The sequence below is a fragment of the Tachypleus tridentatus genome, chromosome 8, assembly GCF_004210375.1.
Source record: "Tachypleus tridentatus isolate NWPU-2018 chromosome 8, ASM421037v1, whole genome shotgun sequence".
Lineage (NCBI taxonomy): Eukaryota > Metazoa > Arthropoda > Merostomata > Xiphosura > Limulidae > Tachypleus > Tachypleus tridentatus.
Genome location: NC_134832.1, coordinates 41,541,984 through 41,562,470, shown reverse-complemented (window position 1 = coordinate 41,562,470; position 20,487 = coordinate 41,541,984). Strand labels below are relative to the sequence as shown.

General features: G+C 32.7%; 1 protein-coding gene across 8 annotated transcripts in view; it reads left to right on the top strand.

The window, feature by feature from the left end:
• LOC143222256 (voltage-dependent L-type calcium channel subunit beta-1-like) overlaps window positions 1-20,487 on the top strand; it is a 106,685-nt gene that overhangs the window by 63,889 nt on the left and 22,309 nt on the right. For 2 of the 8 annotated variants that reach the window (XM_076448496.1, XM_076448494.1), the window contains exons 2-9: window positions 1,105-1,221; window positions 2,911-2,974; window positions 6,015-6,131; window positions 6,461-6,601; window positions 8,187-8,320; window positions 11,850-11,947; window positions 13,406-13,539; window positions 16,198-16,337. In XM_076448496.1, coding sequence (XP_076304611.1) covers window positions 2,954-2,974; window positions 6,015-6,131; window positions 6,461-6,601; window positions 8,187-8,320; window positions 11,850-11,947; window positions 13,406-13,539; window positions 16,198-16,337 — 785 coding nt within the window. In that variant the 5' untranslated portion in view covers window positions 1,105-1,221; window positions 2,911-2,953. Of the gene's footprint in view, window positions 1-1,104; window positions 1,227-2,910; window positions 2,975-6,014; window positions 6,132-6,460; window positions 6,602-8,186; window positions 8,321-11,849; window positions 11,948-13,405; window positions 13,540-16,197; window positions 16,338-20,487 lie in introns of all 8 variants that reach the window. The other 6 variants (XM_076448498.1, XM_076448499.1, XM_076448500.1 and 3 more) reach the window with 5 other exon arrangements.

The window sequence follows — 20,487 nt, the reverse complement described above, 5'->3', positions numbered from 1 at the left end:
TGTCAGCGCGAGTGTTAACCACGTGAGGAAAGCTTATTTCAATCATAACTTAGATCGTTGTGGATTGTAATAATAAATGTATTGATTATTGGATTTCATATTCGAATATTCCAACATACGCACACAACAATATACAAACATAATTGTCAAATAAAACAGTGAAGAAATAGTAGTGGTCGATAAATAAGATTTATTTAGGTAGGATTTATTTTGTGTGAAAGAAATGTATTCCCCTCCCTAAAAAAAGAAAAGTAAATTAATAAATTCTTGCAAAGTTTAGCCCTGGTCACGTTTCAATTGTTGCATTTATGGAACAAAATACATGTATACAGTCATTTGTTTGAACTGCGCCTTAATGCTATAAGAAACATCAAGAGTGTCAGTTCATGAGTTAATGCTGCAGATAGTGTTGGTCTTCCTGACCACAAAGTGGTACTTAAGACTAGCGTAGTAGTGCTGCTATGAAATAGTCAAGGTGACTGGGAAGTGGTAAAACAGACTGGGACATGGTCATTCTGACTGGGAAGTTGTCAAACAGACTGGGACATGGTCATTCTGACTGGGAAGTAGTCAAGCTGACTAATTGCTTAAGTTGACTAAGAGTTAGTCAAACTGACTAGTAATAGATAATCGTTACTACTTAATAGTCAATTTTACATTCAAGACTACAAAATGATAATCATCTTGCTTATTGATACATTTTAGATAGTCAATTCGACAGCGACCACAATATCTCTAAAGCAGAAAATAGACGTGACTATGCCCTGGTAGTCGAAATGAACAACTTTTATTTTATTTAGAGTGTTAGGTGCACTGGCAAGACGTATAAAAAAGTATACATCTCAATGTTGGCTGCTGAGATTTATAGAAAACCCGTAGATTACAAGGTTCACTACTAAGATCGATAAACACTGTTGATCTTTAACTGTATAGATGAAGTCTATAAAAAATAACATAGATTTCTACATATACTGGTGTTAACTATCAAAAACTCTAGAACGCTATAAGCACTGAGAAAATATATTAAAGATCTCTAGGTAGATGGATGAAATCTTTTTTAAAATGTAGATCTTGATCTATATTTTTTATATCTGTAAAAATTAGAGCTCCAGCTAGACAGGTGAAAATTATTGAAAAATACAAGTACCATCTATAAAAAAATCAAGAATATCAACCTTGACTGGCCAGACCTACAAAAACTGTAGCTCTCGAAGGAGACTGGTGAGGTCAATAAAAAGATTCTACGTCTGCAGCTACATTTGTGAAATTTTAGTTAGATAGATGAGCTTAAGTTTAAAATATAGTACTAGTTAAATTATTGAAATCCAAATGAAGTATGTATAATTTACATTTTTTAGTTCTGATACATTAGAAAATATTATTTCATAAAACCCATATTAACTACAACTTAGTACAAAAAATAAGGACATTTATTAGTTATTGTGAACCGTTTAATCGTTTTTAACAAATGTTATAGCATGTTGAATTTATAATTTTTATTGTAGTAACGTACTCTGTTATAGTTACCTACTATTTTCTGGAAAGGCTACTATTTTGGTATGGGAGGGAATAAGTTCAGGAGTTTTAGAAAATAATTTGGCTAATTATTTCTAATTACGGTACTTTTAGTACATTTACATTGTTGCAAGGCATGTTGTAGTTGTGGCATGAACACTGTCTTTACTTTATTTGCAATGTTAGTATTTTGCTTTAAGAGATTCTTACTTTTTATGTATGCATGACAAAGGTTTTTTTTTATTGATTATGTTAAGCCTGTCATTGTAAATTACCTTCATTGGAAATACTTACAAGTAAAGATTTAACATAAGCTAGAACTAATTTTTTCTTACACATTTAAGTTAAGCTAAGATGAGTTAATTGGATAGTTTTTTTTTGCATGTTCATTAAGAATTTCAGGTATTTAATTGCAGTTTCAAAAGCTCACAATCAGTTATTTATCCTAAAGTTCGTAGTTTTGTATTTTATTAAAAACAAAATTAAATATAGATTGTTCTCGAGAGAGTATCTTAAATCAGTCGTGTTAAATAGATGAACAAAATGTATTTTGAAACTAAGATATTAAAATTTTAGTAATAATTCTAATTCTAATTTGAGTTATTTATGTTCTTAGTGGAAAACGAGTGTTTTGGAATAATTTAATAACTTAATAATTTAAGTTCTGTGCAACGAACCGAAGTGGGACACCTCAGAGCGATTGTTAACTTTGTTTAATTTACTCCACTTACATGTAAGTCTGAAATTATAATGTGGGCTACATTTATTTCTAACTAATTTATATTACCCTCCAGCAGGAATTAGTCAACACCATTAAATATATCATTACGAACTTTAACTTACCCAAAACACCAACTAGAGTATAGAACTTGACTCCGATTGTGTTGTGTTTAAACTAATTACAAAATCAACTAATTATACTAATTATAAAGTAATTGTATTACTTTATTCATCAGAAAACTGTGCGCGAATTAGGTTGTACAGTATCAAAATCAAGTTACCTACCAGAACAACCTTATATGCATTTGGGTCTCAAGGTTTATTTATTATGAAATCGTAATATGGACTAAATTGTTGATATTAAAATTTGGCTTATTCATTAATATTCATTTATGTAAATCACAATGATTTAACACAAGTTGTTTCACCTTGTTTGAAGCACAGAATAGATGGTCCACATTAAATTATTCCTCAGGATATCCTGACATGTATGATCATGGAATATTAAGTTTCCATATTTCTATGATTATAGTGTAATAAGTATGCCACCCATGTTCTGATATTTCGTGAGAACAGCTTACTCTTATGAAATAAATATACTGAATGGTTTGCTTTTTCACAGTACAAAGCCACTTTTGATTCTCTGACTTCCTTCCTCTTTCTTGCATGTGTCAGCTTTTGGTGTCTTGGTGTTCTCGCCTGTACCTTGTGTTCTATAATGCCCCGGTATGCACCTCTGGTAAGCTGTTGTCTTCCTCTTGCTTATTTACAGTTTATTTGATTGTATCTTAATAGCACTTTAAAGGTTTAAAAGTGTGGGAATAAGAAAACAATTGTTTTAATTTTTTATGTTTAAAATGTAATATATAAATAATCATTTATCTATTGAAGAAAGTGATTAGTGAAGTAATTTTAGTGAATCCCCAAATCTGTACCTTTTTTAAATGCAAACATTGCGAAATGTTTTATTTTTTCTTGATTTTATATAGTGTAGTGGTTATAATAATCCGTGATGACGAGATTACCCACTTGTAGAGAAAAGTATATATGTAAAATGGTTGGTATAGGTAGAGAAAGTACTATGTAGAGAAGCGAACAACATTTTGACCTTCTTCGGTGAACCTGACGATGACCGAAGAAGGTCGAAACGTTGCTCGCTCCTCTACATAGTGCTTTCTCTATTCATACCAGCCGTTTTTACATATATAATGTAGTGGTTATTCACGTATAATAAATTTAGTGCAGTTGAGTGGAAAATCAAATTATTATTTTTAATATTCTGAATAGCTATACCGTGGAAATGTTTTTAACAGTTAAATACGGTAATGTTTTAGCCCATAGAAGTGGTACATTTTCAAAAAATTTACAAACTATAATTTTCTTCATCATTTGACTTTCACTTTCATTGCTTTCAGCCTTTTATGAATCTGTTATCAGGCAGGTTTACTAACATTGCAATTTGATACTTCACTTTGTTGTGTTTTACTATAGAGCCAAAAACATAAAGTGTACAGTAGATTTAGATGGGCTGACTCTCAAATTTGGGCGCAGTGTCAGGTTTGATACAGCGACAAGTGACAGAAAGTGTGTAACGATAATGATCTTGTAAATTGGATAACGTGTAAATTAGAAATGTTCAATGCTAGTAATTGTATGCACGAAGGTAAAAAACGGTGAAAATCTTGCAAAAATTCATAACAGTATGTATTAGTATGAGTTATATACAGCTTTATTGAAAAAGTATATTATTATGATATAATTCATGTATAATATATAAAGTAATGTTATTATAAAAATGAACAAGATATAAAATGTGCATCAATAACGAATGTGGGTTATGACAAGAATGACTATATTAAACAGTGCAGGATGATTGTAACAGTGGATGACTTTTTAAGTATACGATGAAATATTAGTGTAATGTTTTACAGCAATAAATCACAAGACTACATCGATAACAGAGTTTAAAGTTTGATAACAATAGTATAGTTACAAGTACAGTGGTACCTCGGTTCTCGGACGACTCCCCTTCTCGAACAATTCGGTTTTCGAACATATTGTTTGCGAAAAAAATGTCTCGGTTGTCGAACATAAACTCGGTTCCCGAACCAAGCTGTCGTGGCCCGAATCCTCGAAATAACCCGACTGATGACCCAAACGACCCTTCGACCATTTTCGGCCCACGCCAAGCTTGCCTAAAACATTTTACCCGCACCTGTTGCTCAGTCCACACCCCCGCTAAAATCTGCTGTGAACGTTCTCGTTTTTCTTTTCTTTTTTGTTTTTTAAATATTCTGATTAAATAAGCCACCATGGGAACAAAGAAGGATAATGAAAGCAGCAAACCAAAAAGAAAAGTTGTTAGAGCCACAGTAGAGGTGAAAAAAGATTTCATAGCGAAGTATGAGAGTGGTGTTCGCGTGTCTGACCTTGCTACACAGTTTGGTATGGCAAAGTCTACAGTCTGCACCATACTGAAAAATAAAGAGGTCATCAAAGGAGCTGATGTTGCAAAAGGAGTGACAGTGCTTACAAAACAAAGATCACAAACAATGGAAGAGGTAGAAAAACTGTTGTTGATTTAGGTAAACGAAAAACAGTTAGCTGGTGATAGCATTTCTGAGACCATCATTTGTGAGAAGGCAAAGCAGTTGCATGCTGACCTGAAAAACACCCCCTGAAATGAGTACTGATACAAGTGATGCCTTTAAGGCTAGTAGGGGATGGTTTGAAAAATTTAGGAAGAGAAGTGGCATACATAATGTGGTGAGACATGGAGAGGGTGCCAGGCAGAAACAAACCTCATTAGACAAGATTTTAGTGAGAAATAGGTCCAGTGAGTCTCAAGCAGGTTGTAGCGGTGCAAAGAGACAGAAAAGAGAAAGAACCCCAGAAGGAGAGTTACCTGACGTTTTTATGGAAGGTGAATCCCCTTCCAAACAATAATAACCCTCCTACTCTCCGCGTTCCTCACCACCTTTCACTTATGTTATCAGTTCTCCTCAGCACACCTGTGCAGTCAAATTTTCATTTATTGTTTTTTTTATTGTGTTTATAGTTTTTGTGGTTGACTTTATGTATGTAAGTATTATTATACAGGTATAAATATGCAATATCTTTACTTAAAATGCTGCATAATGCGTAATTTTTGGAGGTTTGTAACGGATAAATTTAATTTACAGTATTTCTTATGGGAAAAATTAATTCAGTTTTCGAACAGACTTCTGGAACGGATTAAGTTCGAGAACCGAGGTACTCAGTACTTCAGTAATGATGGTGTGGACCTTTATACCTTAGATGTAAACATGTGAGGATAATACTTAAAGTTGATATTAACAGTTTAGATACAAGCATATATCGACAACAATGCTGTGAATTTTCAAGAAACTGTGTAAAATGTAAAGTACTTGAATAGAGCTAATGCATACAAGAATAATAATGTATATAACTTACACAGTAATAAATACTCTCCACCACGGAACCTTTCAACTTAACTTTTCTAACTGAAAATCAGTAAGCAATACCAGTAACACATAAGTATGTGTTAAAACTAACTTGAGACTGCAATGCCATATTGAATATGTTCCTTTTATATAATAAACTAAATATTATTAAAATAAAAAAAGTTAATGATGAGATGTTCCTCTCAATATTGAACAATGTTTATTGATTTGTTTCAATCTCGTCATTTTGCGAACAGTAGTTTATGGTTGGCTTGGAAATTATAGTATTTGTTTTGCATTATTTTAGTCTAATCTTGAGAATTTTCTATGACAAAGGGTTCTGGGGACTCCACTTACAGTCAACCCTCTTCTGATTTGTCCCTTGATGAAGAACGTGAAGTTCTTCGAAGAGAAACTGAGAGACAGGCCCTAGCACAGCTTGAGAAAGCCAAGGTTTGTATTAAAATAATATTAATAAATTCATTTTATTGTACTGATAACCATCTTTCGCTTTACTGGTATGGTTGTTCAGTTTCGGATTCATAACCGACCAACATTCTTAAAATAATGAGGTAGGTCATAATTTCCTCTTTCCTTCACTGATTTAAAAGGCCACGTGGCAAAGCTATCTAGAAGCAGTTTGTTTTGGTTTAGTTTGATTATGTAATTTATGTACAAATCGTATAATAAGTTGTTGCTTTAATTTCGATAGAGGACAGTGTTTTTCAGATAGCATTTTTAGAATGTTTGTCTGAATTGTTTTATATTTTTTACTCATATAGATAAAACTGTTTTTACAGTCTAAACCCGTAGCATTTGCAGTTCGTACAAACCTCACTTACGACGGCACTCTAGATGACGACTCTCCTGTTCACGGCTGCGCGGTATCGTTTGGTGTCAAGGAATTTTTACACATTAAAGAGGTTAGATGTCGAACACTTGTCATGTTTCGAATATATATGTTTTTGATTAGTGGTTCACATAGGTTCATTCAATGGTTTATGGGGTATACGAAAAACGCTAGTGAGGGTAAAGTAAAATTTGTGCATGTTGTTCAGCGTTCGTTATACATTGATAAATATCGTAGACATTATAACTTCATAACTGATTTTTCAAATATCGACATTCGTATCAATAATTTATATTATCTTCATCTTTTTGTTTGAGTTACTTACAAGCTCTTGAGGCTAAAGTAGAATATTTTTTCTGTATCGACAAAAGCTTTCAGTTGGTCACTCTTACAATTATATCATGTGTCTTTAAGCATTTAAAATACAATGGCTTTTTTATTTTTTAGAATAAACACTAACTGAAAATAAAAGTTAACTATAGAACAAGTACTTTAGAAGAGGATGTATCAAATGTAATTGCAGTGAACACGTATAATAAAAATATAAAAAAGCATATTGCAACGTTTTAAAATGTTAGACCAGTGTATATATATTATAACACGTAATATTATAAGTTGTCAAAATGTGTCAGTAAACATCGTAAAATCTCTGTTGATATCAGTGTATTGCATTAACAGTTTATTTCCATTTTTTTGAAGTTTCAATTAATTGTACCTGTGAATAGTTTAAAATATATACATTTCCATAACTTTCATAACATCAACCGAAAACTAAATTATGAAAAATATATATCTAATGGCGAAAGGTAAAAGATCGGAATTGTGATAAATATTAAAACAACTTTCATTTAGACCTTTTGAATAGCTTTCGATTTGTTTTCTCTTTCACCGACTTTGTTAAGAAACGGTAAATAACACAAATAAAATGTAAAATTTATTATTCGCTAAAAACATTGGATAATAAGTAAAATATTATTTAAAACTCAGTACGAAATACAGATGTGAACAATGTGTGACCATAGTTTGCTAATCTTAACAACATTTGATAATAACGTTCATCGTCTGGTAGATTAAAACAAATTAATATTTGAGGATATGGCACGTTACTTTCAAACCAGTCGCTTAATGTATATACGTGATGCATTATAATGCATACTACGGAATATGTGTAAATATGATGTGTTGTTCTGAATACTACGTAATGTATATAGGCACATGTATTACTCGGAATATTACATAATGTATATAGATATGTGTATTATTCTGAATATTTCGTCACATGCATGGACATGGTGTATTATTCTGAATATTCCATAATGCGTATGAACCTGGTGTATTATTGTGGATATTACTTTGTATGGACAGGGTGTATTATTCTGAATGTAACAAGTAATATGTAAACATGGTGTATTTCCATGAATAATACCAAATATGTGAATGGAAAAAGTGTATCAACTTAAATACAATGGAATCTTCGTGGTTGGGTATGACGTGTCATCTTGAATACCACTAGAGTGTTTGTGTGTATAAACCTTATGTATTACCATGGATACCATCTAACATTTTTATATGTAACTTATTGAACTGGTTTATAAGAGACTCGTTTTGGTCCATTACTTTATTATTTGAAGTGTGTGTTTTTTTTTGTTTTTTTTTAGAAGTATAACAATGATTGGTGGATAGGCCGTCTGGTGAAAGAAGGTTGTGACATTGGCTTCATCCCAAGTCCTGTCAAGCTAGAAAATGTTAAACTTCAGCAGTCTCAGTCTCGTGCCGGTAAACTCCAGCTTAGGTATCAATATATGAAGTAAAACAAAACTTCATATACATATATTTCATAAATTAGGTGATATTGTATTGTTCTTAGGTAAAATATTATCAACTGCATATGTAGCGTCACATATAGTTCTGTGGACTTACTGTATTTGATAACTAAATATAGAATTACTAATTATTATAAGGAAATGAAGAAATCTTTGGGAAGTATGATTTCCCAAACATCTCAAAACGTCTCACTATTTCTTGTATTTTACGACTTTCATCTTGAGTACCTCTTCCTGTTTGTTGATTTTCTGAGAAACTAATTCATAAGTCCTCCTCTGGTACAGCGGTAAGTCTACGGATTTACAACGCTAAACTCAGGGATTCGATTCCCCTCGGTGGACTCGGCAGATATTCCGATGCGACTTTGCTATACGAAATCACACATACACTAATTCATAAATATTTAAAATTTATTGTTGTTATTTTTAATAAAATCTAAGTTACCGAGAAACCATCCTATTTTATGATAATGCTACAGAAAAGCCATGTGAATTCAAAGAGTTAATCGCACTTTTGTAACAACTGTTTACAAGTAATAATGTGGTGGCTTGTCGCTATAGATATGACTTTAGTGCTACGGGCGACTTTTCTAGTGCATATTTTTCTACTGTAGAATACATTTTCGATTTACTGACAAAACGATGCCACTGCGAACAGAACTGTGTTTCTTTATTTAATTTGAATTTCTCGCAAAGCTACACAAAGGCTATCTGCATCCCTAATTTGGGGGTGTAAGGCTAAAAGAAAGGCAGCTAGTGATCTAGCCACTGCCAACTTTTAAGCTACTCTTTTACCAACGAATAGAGTGATCGACCGTCACATAACACACAACGGGCGAAAAGGCAAGCATGTTTAGAGTGATGAGAATTCGAACCAGCAACCCTCAGATTACGAGTGGAGCGCCCTAACCACCTGGTCATGCCGGGCCTGAACAGAATTGTGATGGAAGTATTATATCTGTAACATTCTTGAGGGAAATATTTCTGTAACGAGGTAATTAAACGATGTAGAATGAAAAGACATGTTTAACGGATTTAGTATTATTTTAATATCTGTATTTGTTTCAGTTTAATATATATTTATAAATCTGCATAACGTATATTATTAAATGTGTATTGCGCAAGTCCCGCCTCTTCTCTAAATTTGTATAAGAGTGTAAAAATCAGCAATGTATGTTTCACGAAAGCAATAACATATCTTCGAATATGAACTTTCGAGAACGTCGCCTTAACATTTATAAATCGACACGCCAAAGGACAGTTATATATAATATTGTTGGTCTGCTACAGTTAGTATATTATTAACGTCGGAATCTATAATTGTGAGAAACGCTTATTACTAGGAAAATTACAAATATTTAATCAGAAACATTTATAGATTTCGAACATTACAATCTTCAGTGAATTAACTTAGAACGTTAATGTTTCTACAAGGACATTAGATATGTTCGCTAAGTTGTTGTTGGTTTGAATTAAGCATTAAGTTACACAATGGGCTATCTGTGTTCTGCGCACCACTGATATCGAAACCCGGTTTTTAGTCTTGTAAGTCTACAGACATGCCACTAGGAAAAACTCATATGTGAAAAATAGGACTAACTAGCATTCACGTCAAGTGAAGTGTATCTGTGTATCGACATAAAAGTAATTTGCTCCTGTTGATTCGTCAACAACATATGCCGTTCCAGACCAGACAGAGGACTTAATATTGTTTCTGAAAACTTTGATATATATAAATCATTATTTATAATAACCATTATTATAAATCGTATTGTTATTTGTATATTAAAATATATTTGTGTTAAGAAAGAAAATTGTGTGTATCAATCTTACTGGCAAATATCAAAATTTAGTACATAGCTGCATTTAATTAATTTCTAAATTAAAATTTCCAGCTATTTGAAATCTTAATTCGTAACGTACGTAATATAATAAATCGGATACTCGTCCGAGAAAAATTATTATACATAACACACGTATTCCAAGGAAGCAGAATAACCCACAGAGCGATACATTTAGGATAGCATCGACTTTCAAAACCACACCTCACATCAGTACAGGTTTAGGACAGCAGAGAGCTCTGAATCCACACTAAATGTTAATATGGGACATATAAAACAGCAACAAACTCCGAAAACCCAGAAATTTTAAGACAGAAACAAACTTTGAAACCACATCCCTCGTCAATCTGGAACGTTTATAACAGCAACGAACTCAGGAGCTATTTATAAAGCCAATCCAGAACATTTAGGATAGCAACAAGCTTCGAAACTACACCCCAACTCGATCTGTAACGTTTGGAACAGCAAGAACGTTGAAACTGCACCCTACATAAATTCAGGTAGCTAAAGATAGCAACAAGCTTCCAAATGACACTCTAACTCATTCCAGAACAGTCAGAGCAACACCAAGCTCCAGAACCAAACCATAAGTCAGTCTGGACCACTGGTCTCATCCTGTAAATATTACACCATTATCTTGAAACTGGATAAACTGGACACCAAACCATCACTAAGATATGAAACTAGATAGTGACCAACCCATCAAAATATTAATCTTTCTTCTTCTTGTTTCACTTGAGATAATTCTACAACGACTTTATCACTAACATCAGTTTAAATCTAAATCTATTCTATATATTTCTAAGCATATTATGCAAGATGTCATCGCTTAGTCGTAATAACTAGTAGTAATTAAAAAATATATAATTATACTGTAAACAATGCTATCATTACTTCTTAAAGTTATTTTTTTACAGAAATCTGGCGCTCCTTTAAAAAGCTTAAGTACAAGATGAAAAAAGAATTACCAGCCAAATATAATGTAAAAGAGATATTCAGAAAAGAACAACAGAAAAATAGTTAATGGGTGTTTTTGAAAACACGAAACATTAGCACTATACAACCTATTCCTAATAAAACACACACAACTTAGTTGTGATAGGTAATTTCAAAGAAAAGTTTAACGTTGGAGTGAAACATACAGAATTATTTTAAACAACATATTTTTATTGAGTATACTCTGAGTCCTAACTCATAAATAGTTCACTTTGTTCATGAATTTCGCGCAAACCTACACGAGGGATATCTGCACTAGCCGTCCCTAATTTAGCAGTGTAAGATTAGAGGGAAGGCAGCTAGTCATCACCATCCACTATCAATTCTTGGGCTATTATTTTAGAATAGACCATAACATTATAACGCCACCACAGCTGAAAGAGCGAGCGTGTTTGGTGTGACGGCAATTGTAACTCGCGACCCTCGGAGTACTTGTCGAGTGGCTTAACCACTTGGACATGCCAGCCCAAAAAGTTCTGTCAAAGTAAGCTTTATTTTTTTCAAATAGCTTTTTGCTGGATGAATACAGTATATCTAGCTATCGTATATTAACTTTTTAAATCAAGAAGTTTGTTTGCTGAAGAAGTAAATACATTTTTCATACCATATTTTGAATGAATATTCTAACTCTTAACAAACATATTGTTCTTGTTTTTTCCAGTAACAAAACAGGTTCTGCTTCTAATCTTGGAGGATTAGTAAATGACGTATTGTCCAGTAAACCATCTGGGTCTAGAGGATCTACTCCTCCCACACCAGGTAAATTCAGGAATTTGACAAGCCAGCATTTAGAAAAAAAAATGAATGTATTGAAACTCTATTTGTCTGTGGAAGATAATTGTAAGATATAAATCTCTCATTATTTTTATACCTACATATTAACATATCCTAATACATTATTTACGCTGAAACAATTTACAAATCACATACGTTCAGCATGCAGAGAAGCCACACTTTATACGGTGTATAATTTTCAATATACTTTAACATAAAGAAATTCAGAATGAAGATTATTCACTTGTCACATGCCTATCAAATTTAGGAGTTAAATAGTTCAATTTTACCAAATTTTTTCAAGGTCTAAATTATATGCTCTTTATAATAAAGTAAGCTTAGAATTTAACAACATATTCTTGAAACATCAGTGCATAAAGGACCCGGAGACTTCATCACTTTTTATAAGAATTTTTTTGAGATTGTTAAATGATGTAATGTCTAAGGATTTAGCATTTCGAGGAAGTGAGCCTTCAAATATTATCAATCCGATAAATTGAACGTTTCAGGAGAGCAACGGACTTTTAAATTTACACTTCAAGCCAATTTGGAACAACATCTATATTAACAAAATGAAGTTTTTGGTTAAAAGAAAAGAAAACACATTACAATCAAGCTGGACATGTCCACAGTCAGCAAGCTTATAAATATAATTTAAAATTAGCAAGGACTCACAACTTCTCGGATACGTTTCATAATCAAAGCATCAGACAGAAGGCCAATGAAATTAGAATCACGACATTCTCATTGAACTATATATCTACCAAGTCTTCTAATAAAATTCCAGTGATTTCCTTTTGATGCCCTTAAATGTAATCGTGAAAGCTCCATTAATCGAAATACTGCATTTCTACATTGTTTAGCATAGGATAAGAATAATAGATAATAAACCATAATTTAATGTAATCAATATAAAAATTTCGACGTAACAGTAAACACATTGGATGAACAAAATATTTGTCTCAATAACTGCGTTTCTGAAAACTTCTTGTTACTGCAATTTATGAACTTTATCTAGTCTGTGGAAATAAATATTTCATTGACAAAGTATTTAGAAGTTTGTTATAATTAAAGTTTTTAAAGCTATATTTCAGAGTTCTCTAACAGAAAAATTTAAATTCTGATCAGAAATAAGCTACGTATCCTCGGTTCCAAGGTACAGAAAACGATTTTGTGACAACGGTACTCAAAACCGCTACCTTGGTCTCAAACTCGGGATCGTTACAAAATAGGCTACACCCGACTTTTGAAAATACTTACAAATTAATTTATTTATATGTAGGAAGAATTTCTCTATAGTAATGCTTTTATAAAACTTTAATAAGTGTCTGTTTACTCCCCTTTGATAGGATATAACTTTGTGTGTTCAACGTAATTTTGCTGTACATTCTGTACTTTGTACTTCAAATAGGAATTAAAAATTGATCTTGTTTTGAACTTTAGGTTTTGATATGGAACAAAATGGTGCCGAAAGTAATCCTGGCGAGGATAGTGACACAACCAGCAACGTTAAACTCGGTAAAACAAGTATTAGCGGACATCCTGGCAAAGAGAGGAAAAAGACTTTCTTCAAAAAGGTAAAAGTCAGTTCTATATTGAACTTTTAAAATAATAAATAGTCACATTTCTTCTATACAGCAGCTTATGTCCGTCTGTCTGTGATAAATATTTTCCAACTTCTTGACCTCTGATTACCATGGTCTTCCAGTAGTCCTTGGGTATGTCCTTGAGAGTTTTTAAAATATATAATTTTATTTTTCGTCTAATATTTACGAGTCGTACAGTAATTTCAATAATAATCCCCTTGCTACTACTTACGTGACCACTTACTGAACTCCGATTTCCATGAAACATTCAGGCGGCTATGGCACAGATTTCCAGCACACCAAGAAATGGAAGCTATATAATATGCTGAAAATAATTACACTCATATCAAAAAGCTAACCAATAGCGAAATTGGATACCAATATTTAGTAGATTTTCATGGCAAATGATGCACACCCACGCTGTATCAGCAACTTTTTGAAACCAATGAAATAGATGCCATACGTTGTGCAGGGACTTTTGCTAGCTTTATAAACTTTTAAAGAAAAAGAAAATCAGTTTAAGATAGATAATTGTCAACATTAAGGTTTATTTCAGTCGTCCTAAATTCTGAATTCCTAGACCAGCGGAAAGAGAAGTAGTCAATTTTTGGGGTACTCTTGAATAACGCACATAAATCCCTACATTATTTTTTACGTTTTACTGGCAACGCATTCGAAAGTTCAAATATTTGAATTTGTTCACAGTACTGATATGATAGTTACTAAATCACGTCCGACCCAAAATATTTTTCTTCAGTTTGTTTAAGCTCAAAGATGCAGAATGGATTACCTGATGGAAGAAGACATTAAAATTATATTACTTATTTTGATTATATTAACTCAGGATGTATTGATATGACTCATTATGCAATTGTTTGAGATGATGATCATCCACTCTTCTAAAGGCAAAAGAACAAAGTAGCGAATTTATTTGCTTGTTTGTATTTTGTTAAAACTACATGATACTAGCTGACATGCTAGATTTGAGGAAAAGCAGACACATCACTCCATCCCTTCAACTCTCAAATTCTTTTTGAACTAAATAGTGGGATTTGACTGTCAGTTTTATAAAGCACGTACAGTGCTCTGCTGTAGAGGGCGTTTTATTTATTTCTGGAGGTAAGGGGGAGTGGACCTCATCTCTACAGCTCCAGATGTTAACCAAAGCAGTGAAACTAATCTACAAGTGAGCAGAACGGATACGAAATGACACTTAGTGAACGAATTATACTAGCAAATAAAATTAATACTATCCAGAAAGTTGAAAGTTGAAAATATTATTACTGATAAGACAAAATCTGTGGCACATAAAGTTTTACGTGTATTTTTATAGCAAAAACGTAAAAGACTGTCTGGTGTGTCCACTGAGGGAAATATAACACCTGTTTTTTTTTTTTGCGTTACGAGTTTATAGACTTACGCTGCCCCACCGGGGAACTTGAGTTTCACTTCTTATTTAATGTTTATGTAAGTTTTATGTAATTGTAGTTATCAGTTTATGACCTTTTAGTATTGTTGTCAGACATAATTTGGATATCCAATAATTATATTTCAGGTCTAATTCTAAGATAACCTTTCTTTATGATATTCCTTTTCATTTCTAGTTTTTTAAAGAGAAAAAAAAGAAAAAGTTCCAAATTGAAATAAAATTATCTGTGATATTATTTTCCAGGTTATACTTGTTATACTAGTTGCTAATGTTGGTCCTATTATATTTTTAAACACTATATTCTTTATCTAGTTTTTGATGTATTACAGGCATGGCCTAGCATGTTAAGGCGTGCGACTAGTAATCTGAGGGTCGCGGGCCGGGTTCGCATCCCCGTCGCGCCAAACATGCTCGCCCTTTCAGCTGTGGGGGCGTTATAATGTGACGGTCAATTCGTTGGTAAAAGAGTAGCCCAAGAGTTGGCGGTGGGTGGTGATGACTAGCTGCCTTCCCTCTAATCTTACACTGCTAAATTAGGGACGGCTAGCAGAGATAGCCCTTGAGTAGTTTTGTGCAAAATTCAAAACAAACAAACAAACAAATCTTATATATTTTTAAGAATTAGAAGAGTGTATTATCATAATGTTATTTTTATTAATTATAACCATTCTTTGAGAGCTTGGAAAAAAGTTTACACCATGACAAGTATTGTTTTAACAGAGGGTCTGTATAAATGTTATGTTTGTTGTATCCCAGTTGGCATCAAGCTGGATTGAGAAAAAAGCGTCGTTAGTAATGGGTATGCAAAATAATGTGGGTAAAATACTGTTCTTATACCCTCTGCAAATTGTTGAAATATTTAAAGAACTAGATAGAGAACATGATGTTTTATAACATAATAGCCTAGTACTAATGTTTTATGATAAAAATAATATATTAATAGCATTTGCATGTGTTCCTTCTGACACAACACCATCCAGAAAGTTGGTAACACAATTTTGAAAATTATGGATTCCCAGCATCAGTTTGTATCACTAACCACTTTCCATGACGGCATTAGTGAAAAGCATTTATTAACGGATTGTGTAAAAACGAATCACAGCATTGAATTTTTCTTAACAATAAGATTTTCTGGACAATCGCATTATGAATTCAATTAAGCAATGTGTATATGTAATTAATTTCACATTATTTGTACTTCGCAATTTAATCTAATGCAGTCAGAGAGTATTCCACCATACGATGTAGTGCCTTCCGTCCGGCCAGTGGTCCTTGTCGGTCCATCTCTTAAAGGTTATGAGGTCACAGACATGATGCAGAAGGCCATTTTTGACTTTTTGAAACACAAGTTCGAAGGAAGGTAAACAAAACTATATGTATAACTGAATTTTATAACAAGTACAAATAGGTCTAGCGAGAAGTTTAAAGCCACAAGAAGATGTGACTTTAGTGTTGATTTGGTTATATATTTGAGCTTGCTAGCAACATAGAGTTTATATTCCTAATCGATGTAAAAGTATCATTTATTTTTAAATACAAGGGTGGGATTAACATTTCACAAACTAATGATGAAAGTTCTGAGGTGGAAAAAGTTGGAATGATGCTGACTTTCAGTAATTTTGTGGCTACTATTTCAAACTTCTGTTTAAATATGATAATTAGCAGATCAAGCTTCAGTGGTACATTTCTTTTTATTTATTAGTACTTGTAATTTTGTTTATGTTTATTATTTTATTATAATGCTTATTCTGCATTATTAATCTACGCTTAATATATGAATTTATGATTAACTTGATAATCGTGGGCTTGTGAAACCTCTTTAGTTATTATTGAGCTTACGGCCGAAAATATTATTAAAGTTAAGATACCTTGATGATAAAATAGTGCATTTTAATTATTGTTGTAATTGAGATAGTTTGAAGAGTATGTTTAATTACCTACGTTCATTACTAGGTATACTTTTAGTTCTGATCTGTGTATGTAGCTTGCTTTGATGAACGTTACATTGTATTTGAAGAAAAATACAGAACCAAGATCAATTTACTTAAATTTTTTTTAACATAAGATACAATATTCAAAATGTTTAAGTTTTACATATATTTGTTAATGAACTTGTGACAATGATTAAATATTGTTAACTTTTGGCTCTTTTTTTGCAAAATATTAAGATAGCTGTCAGTAGAATGGTGTATTAAGAAATTAGAATGCCTTATCTCGAGATTCTGACAATCAGTTTTTGTTTAGTTTTATTTTCAATATGATAATAAATATGATATATTTACGTGCGTGTATTCTTTAACTATGTTTCCTTTTATGTAGAAACAAATTTTGTGTTTTTAAGGTGTGACTTTTGATGTTTTAACCACAAAATTAATAGTATTATTCCCAAAACAAATGACATTTAAACTAGATTAAAATATATTGCTCAAAACTCTAGTCATCAAGTACAACCAATGTTTATTTCTTGAAAAAGCAGACTTGGTTTTTAACATTTTAGCCGTATAATGAGCAAGTTTTCCCATTCCAAAGGGGAGTGACATGTGAAGTTTGATTAAAATTTGTTTTTTAGAATTCTATTTTAATAAAGACTCATTTTTATTTCTTGTATAAAACGTACTGAAACTTTAGTAGATTCTGTGTATTAATGATTGCTGAAGTAGGTGAACAGCTCGACTGAAAGATTCTGCTTATATCAAAGTTTCAAGACATACCAAACACCTTGTGTGGTACACAGCAAGCCTTGATTACGTTTGCCAGTGGTCATTACGAGTATACATTTTAGAGGACAGATTAAACATTTATGAACTCGTACAAACCTTTGCATTATTCCTTCACTTGGATATGACCCTTATACCTAGAAAGACATGTACAGAAGCTTGGTTAAGCAAATAGGAACTCTCTAGAACCCTTGAGCCTTTGCAAGAGCTAGAACAGTTTTATAACTACTGTTATTTTGTTCACAAGATTGTTAAACAAATGCAAAAACTTGCATGAAGAAAGTTTGTAAAGTATTTCTGAATAAGCCAAAATAGTTATACATTATTTTCTAGTTATAGAAAAGTTACATATGCCAATTTTCAACTGAAACACTCTACACCTTATTTGAAGGCTTTCATTATACCCCAGTATTTTAAAAATTAAATTTGTTTGCTAAAGGTAAGTGTTTAATAGTGGCCATGGTTTCCGTTATTTACTACTTTAGACAATATGAACAAATAATGAAACTTTATTTACAAGTCGTAAAAGATCTAGTAAGTGAGGAAAAGAGTAGCCCAAGAGTTGGCAGTGTTTTTGCATGAAATTAAAAACAGAACAAATAAAAAAAACTGCTGTTAAAAATATGAGACTGGTGATCAACTTTGAGTGTCACTGGTTCAATGAGTTCTTCACAAGTGGTTTTAGAAAAGTAAGAAGGATTTCCTTTCCCAGATATTCCATATTTCAAAATGTGCCCTGCTAAAAATGGATTAAACTGACTTATGAACTCAAGCAGCCCTAAAAAATTCCCAGTCTGCAGTGAACCAAATTTTTCATCTGTTCTTTGAAAAGCCATGCCATGTTCAGCTAACATACGAATAACAGCTATTACACGCTCCAAGACATGCTCTCAGTAATTGCACTTTTCTTTAATTTGTTTTTCCAACTCTTGTCACAAGCCTAAACCTTGTCTCCCAGTTATGTATGTTAGCATAGAGACTCAGTGGATATTACTTCTTTCATGATGATCAATTGCAATAGTATTTCACCAGTCATTGAACCCTTCTCTTTCAAGAAAATGTGAGGAAAATTTAGGGGCAAAACGTTTACAAACAAAGCCGAAAACTAACCCTGTTGATGATGAGTACAATAACCATTCTCTCTTGTATTGCTCACCAATACCCCAAAGAAAAGTTTTTGCACACAGTATCTCATTGGTTTGTCACTATTGAAAGTCCGGCAAGATTTGCCAAATGGCCTGTTGTGATGTTGACAGTCAGTGGGTCCACAAGCAATCCAGTAAGCCACATCATCAGCAGAGAATTCGAGCCACAATCCTGGAGCTTTTGCTTTGGTTTCTTCATCTTTTGTAGACTGAAGCATTTTACCATAGTCCAGTATATTTTCATTATCAGCAATTATTTCAATTTCGGACTGTCTTGTAGAGCAACTTGCATCAACATTAACACCAGAGATATCAAAATAATTTACAGGCAAAGTAAGATCAGTTGTGAGACTTGTGCCAGTTGAGCGAACCTGTGACACCTCAACATCATCATAATGTTCTGACCTTGAAGTGGACAATGTGGTATTTGTAAGTTTGGAGCTTGGTTCAACTTCAATCTTGTCAGAGTAAGATGCAGTACAAGTGACTTTTGGTGGCAGAGATGGGTTTTGATTTGGAAAATCATGTTGTGTAAGTTGAGTGGAAAAAATTAATCAGCTTTCCAGTCTTGGCCACAAAAGGCTTTGGATTTTAAGTTCATCAGTTAAGTGATGAACACGTTTCATCTTGCAGTCTGAAAAATACAGAAACAAAAAAACACAAAAAATATGGATTGTATATAGTTATAATTATTAGAAAAACACTGAAATTCATAACGAAAAATGTTGGTAAGACAGTCAAACATACTAAACTTAAAATCTGCATTTAAACAAAGATTGTCAGAAAGTTATCCTATGACCTAGGTCCATCAACACATAAACCATAAACATGAATTCATAAATGCCTTCATTGATTTCCTGCATTCTTATTGGTTGAAAACAATTCGAGACTGGCTTCAATCTATTTTAGGAGAATTAGTTTTCAATGATTGCAAAAGTGTCATTAAGGTTGTTGCAATGGTAGCTGTATGCAAGAAGCAATATCGGTGATAATATGCAAATCCATTGTGAGCCAAAATGTCTTCCAAAACAATTTGTGATCAACAACACATATTGTAGACCCTATATATACAGTGATCATTCTGTACTGGTACACATACAGAACGTATGATCAATTGTAAATTGTACTGCATATTGAACTACTAAACACTATCTTAATTCTAATCAAATATCAGAAGAATGTGTTGTAACCTGAACTCTGAGCTCAGTTTTGACCTGGGAACTCTAGATGAGCCAACAAACCATACCTCAACAAAATAGGCATGTGTATTTGCACGCCTGGATGCAAAGGCAAATTCAAAATGACAGCCTTACATTGGGAATAGTCCACTTTATTTTTTCAGGCTACAGTAGCATTTCCAGTGAAATTATACTAAACTAGTTACAGTATTTAGGCCTAACGTTATGGTCACTCGGTTCTCAAATTACAACACTAACGTTAGGCCTAATGCTAATACAGTGCAACTGATGTCACTAACGTTAAGCCTAATACTCAGTATTAATCTTGCTCACATGAACTTGTTCAATTCATGCACTTTTTCAGACAATCTCAAATTGATTTTGTTGATTTGTCAGTTCTTTACAGTATCTTTGTATGACCATTAGTAGTATAGTGTATACATAACGACATTAAGAATCAATGTCGTACA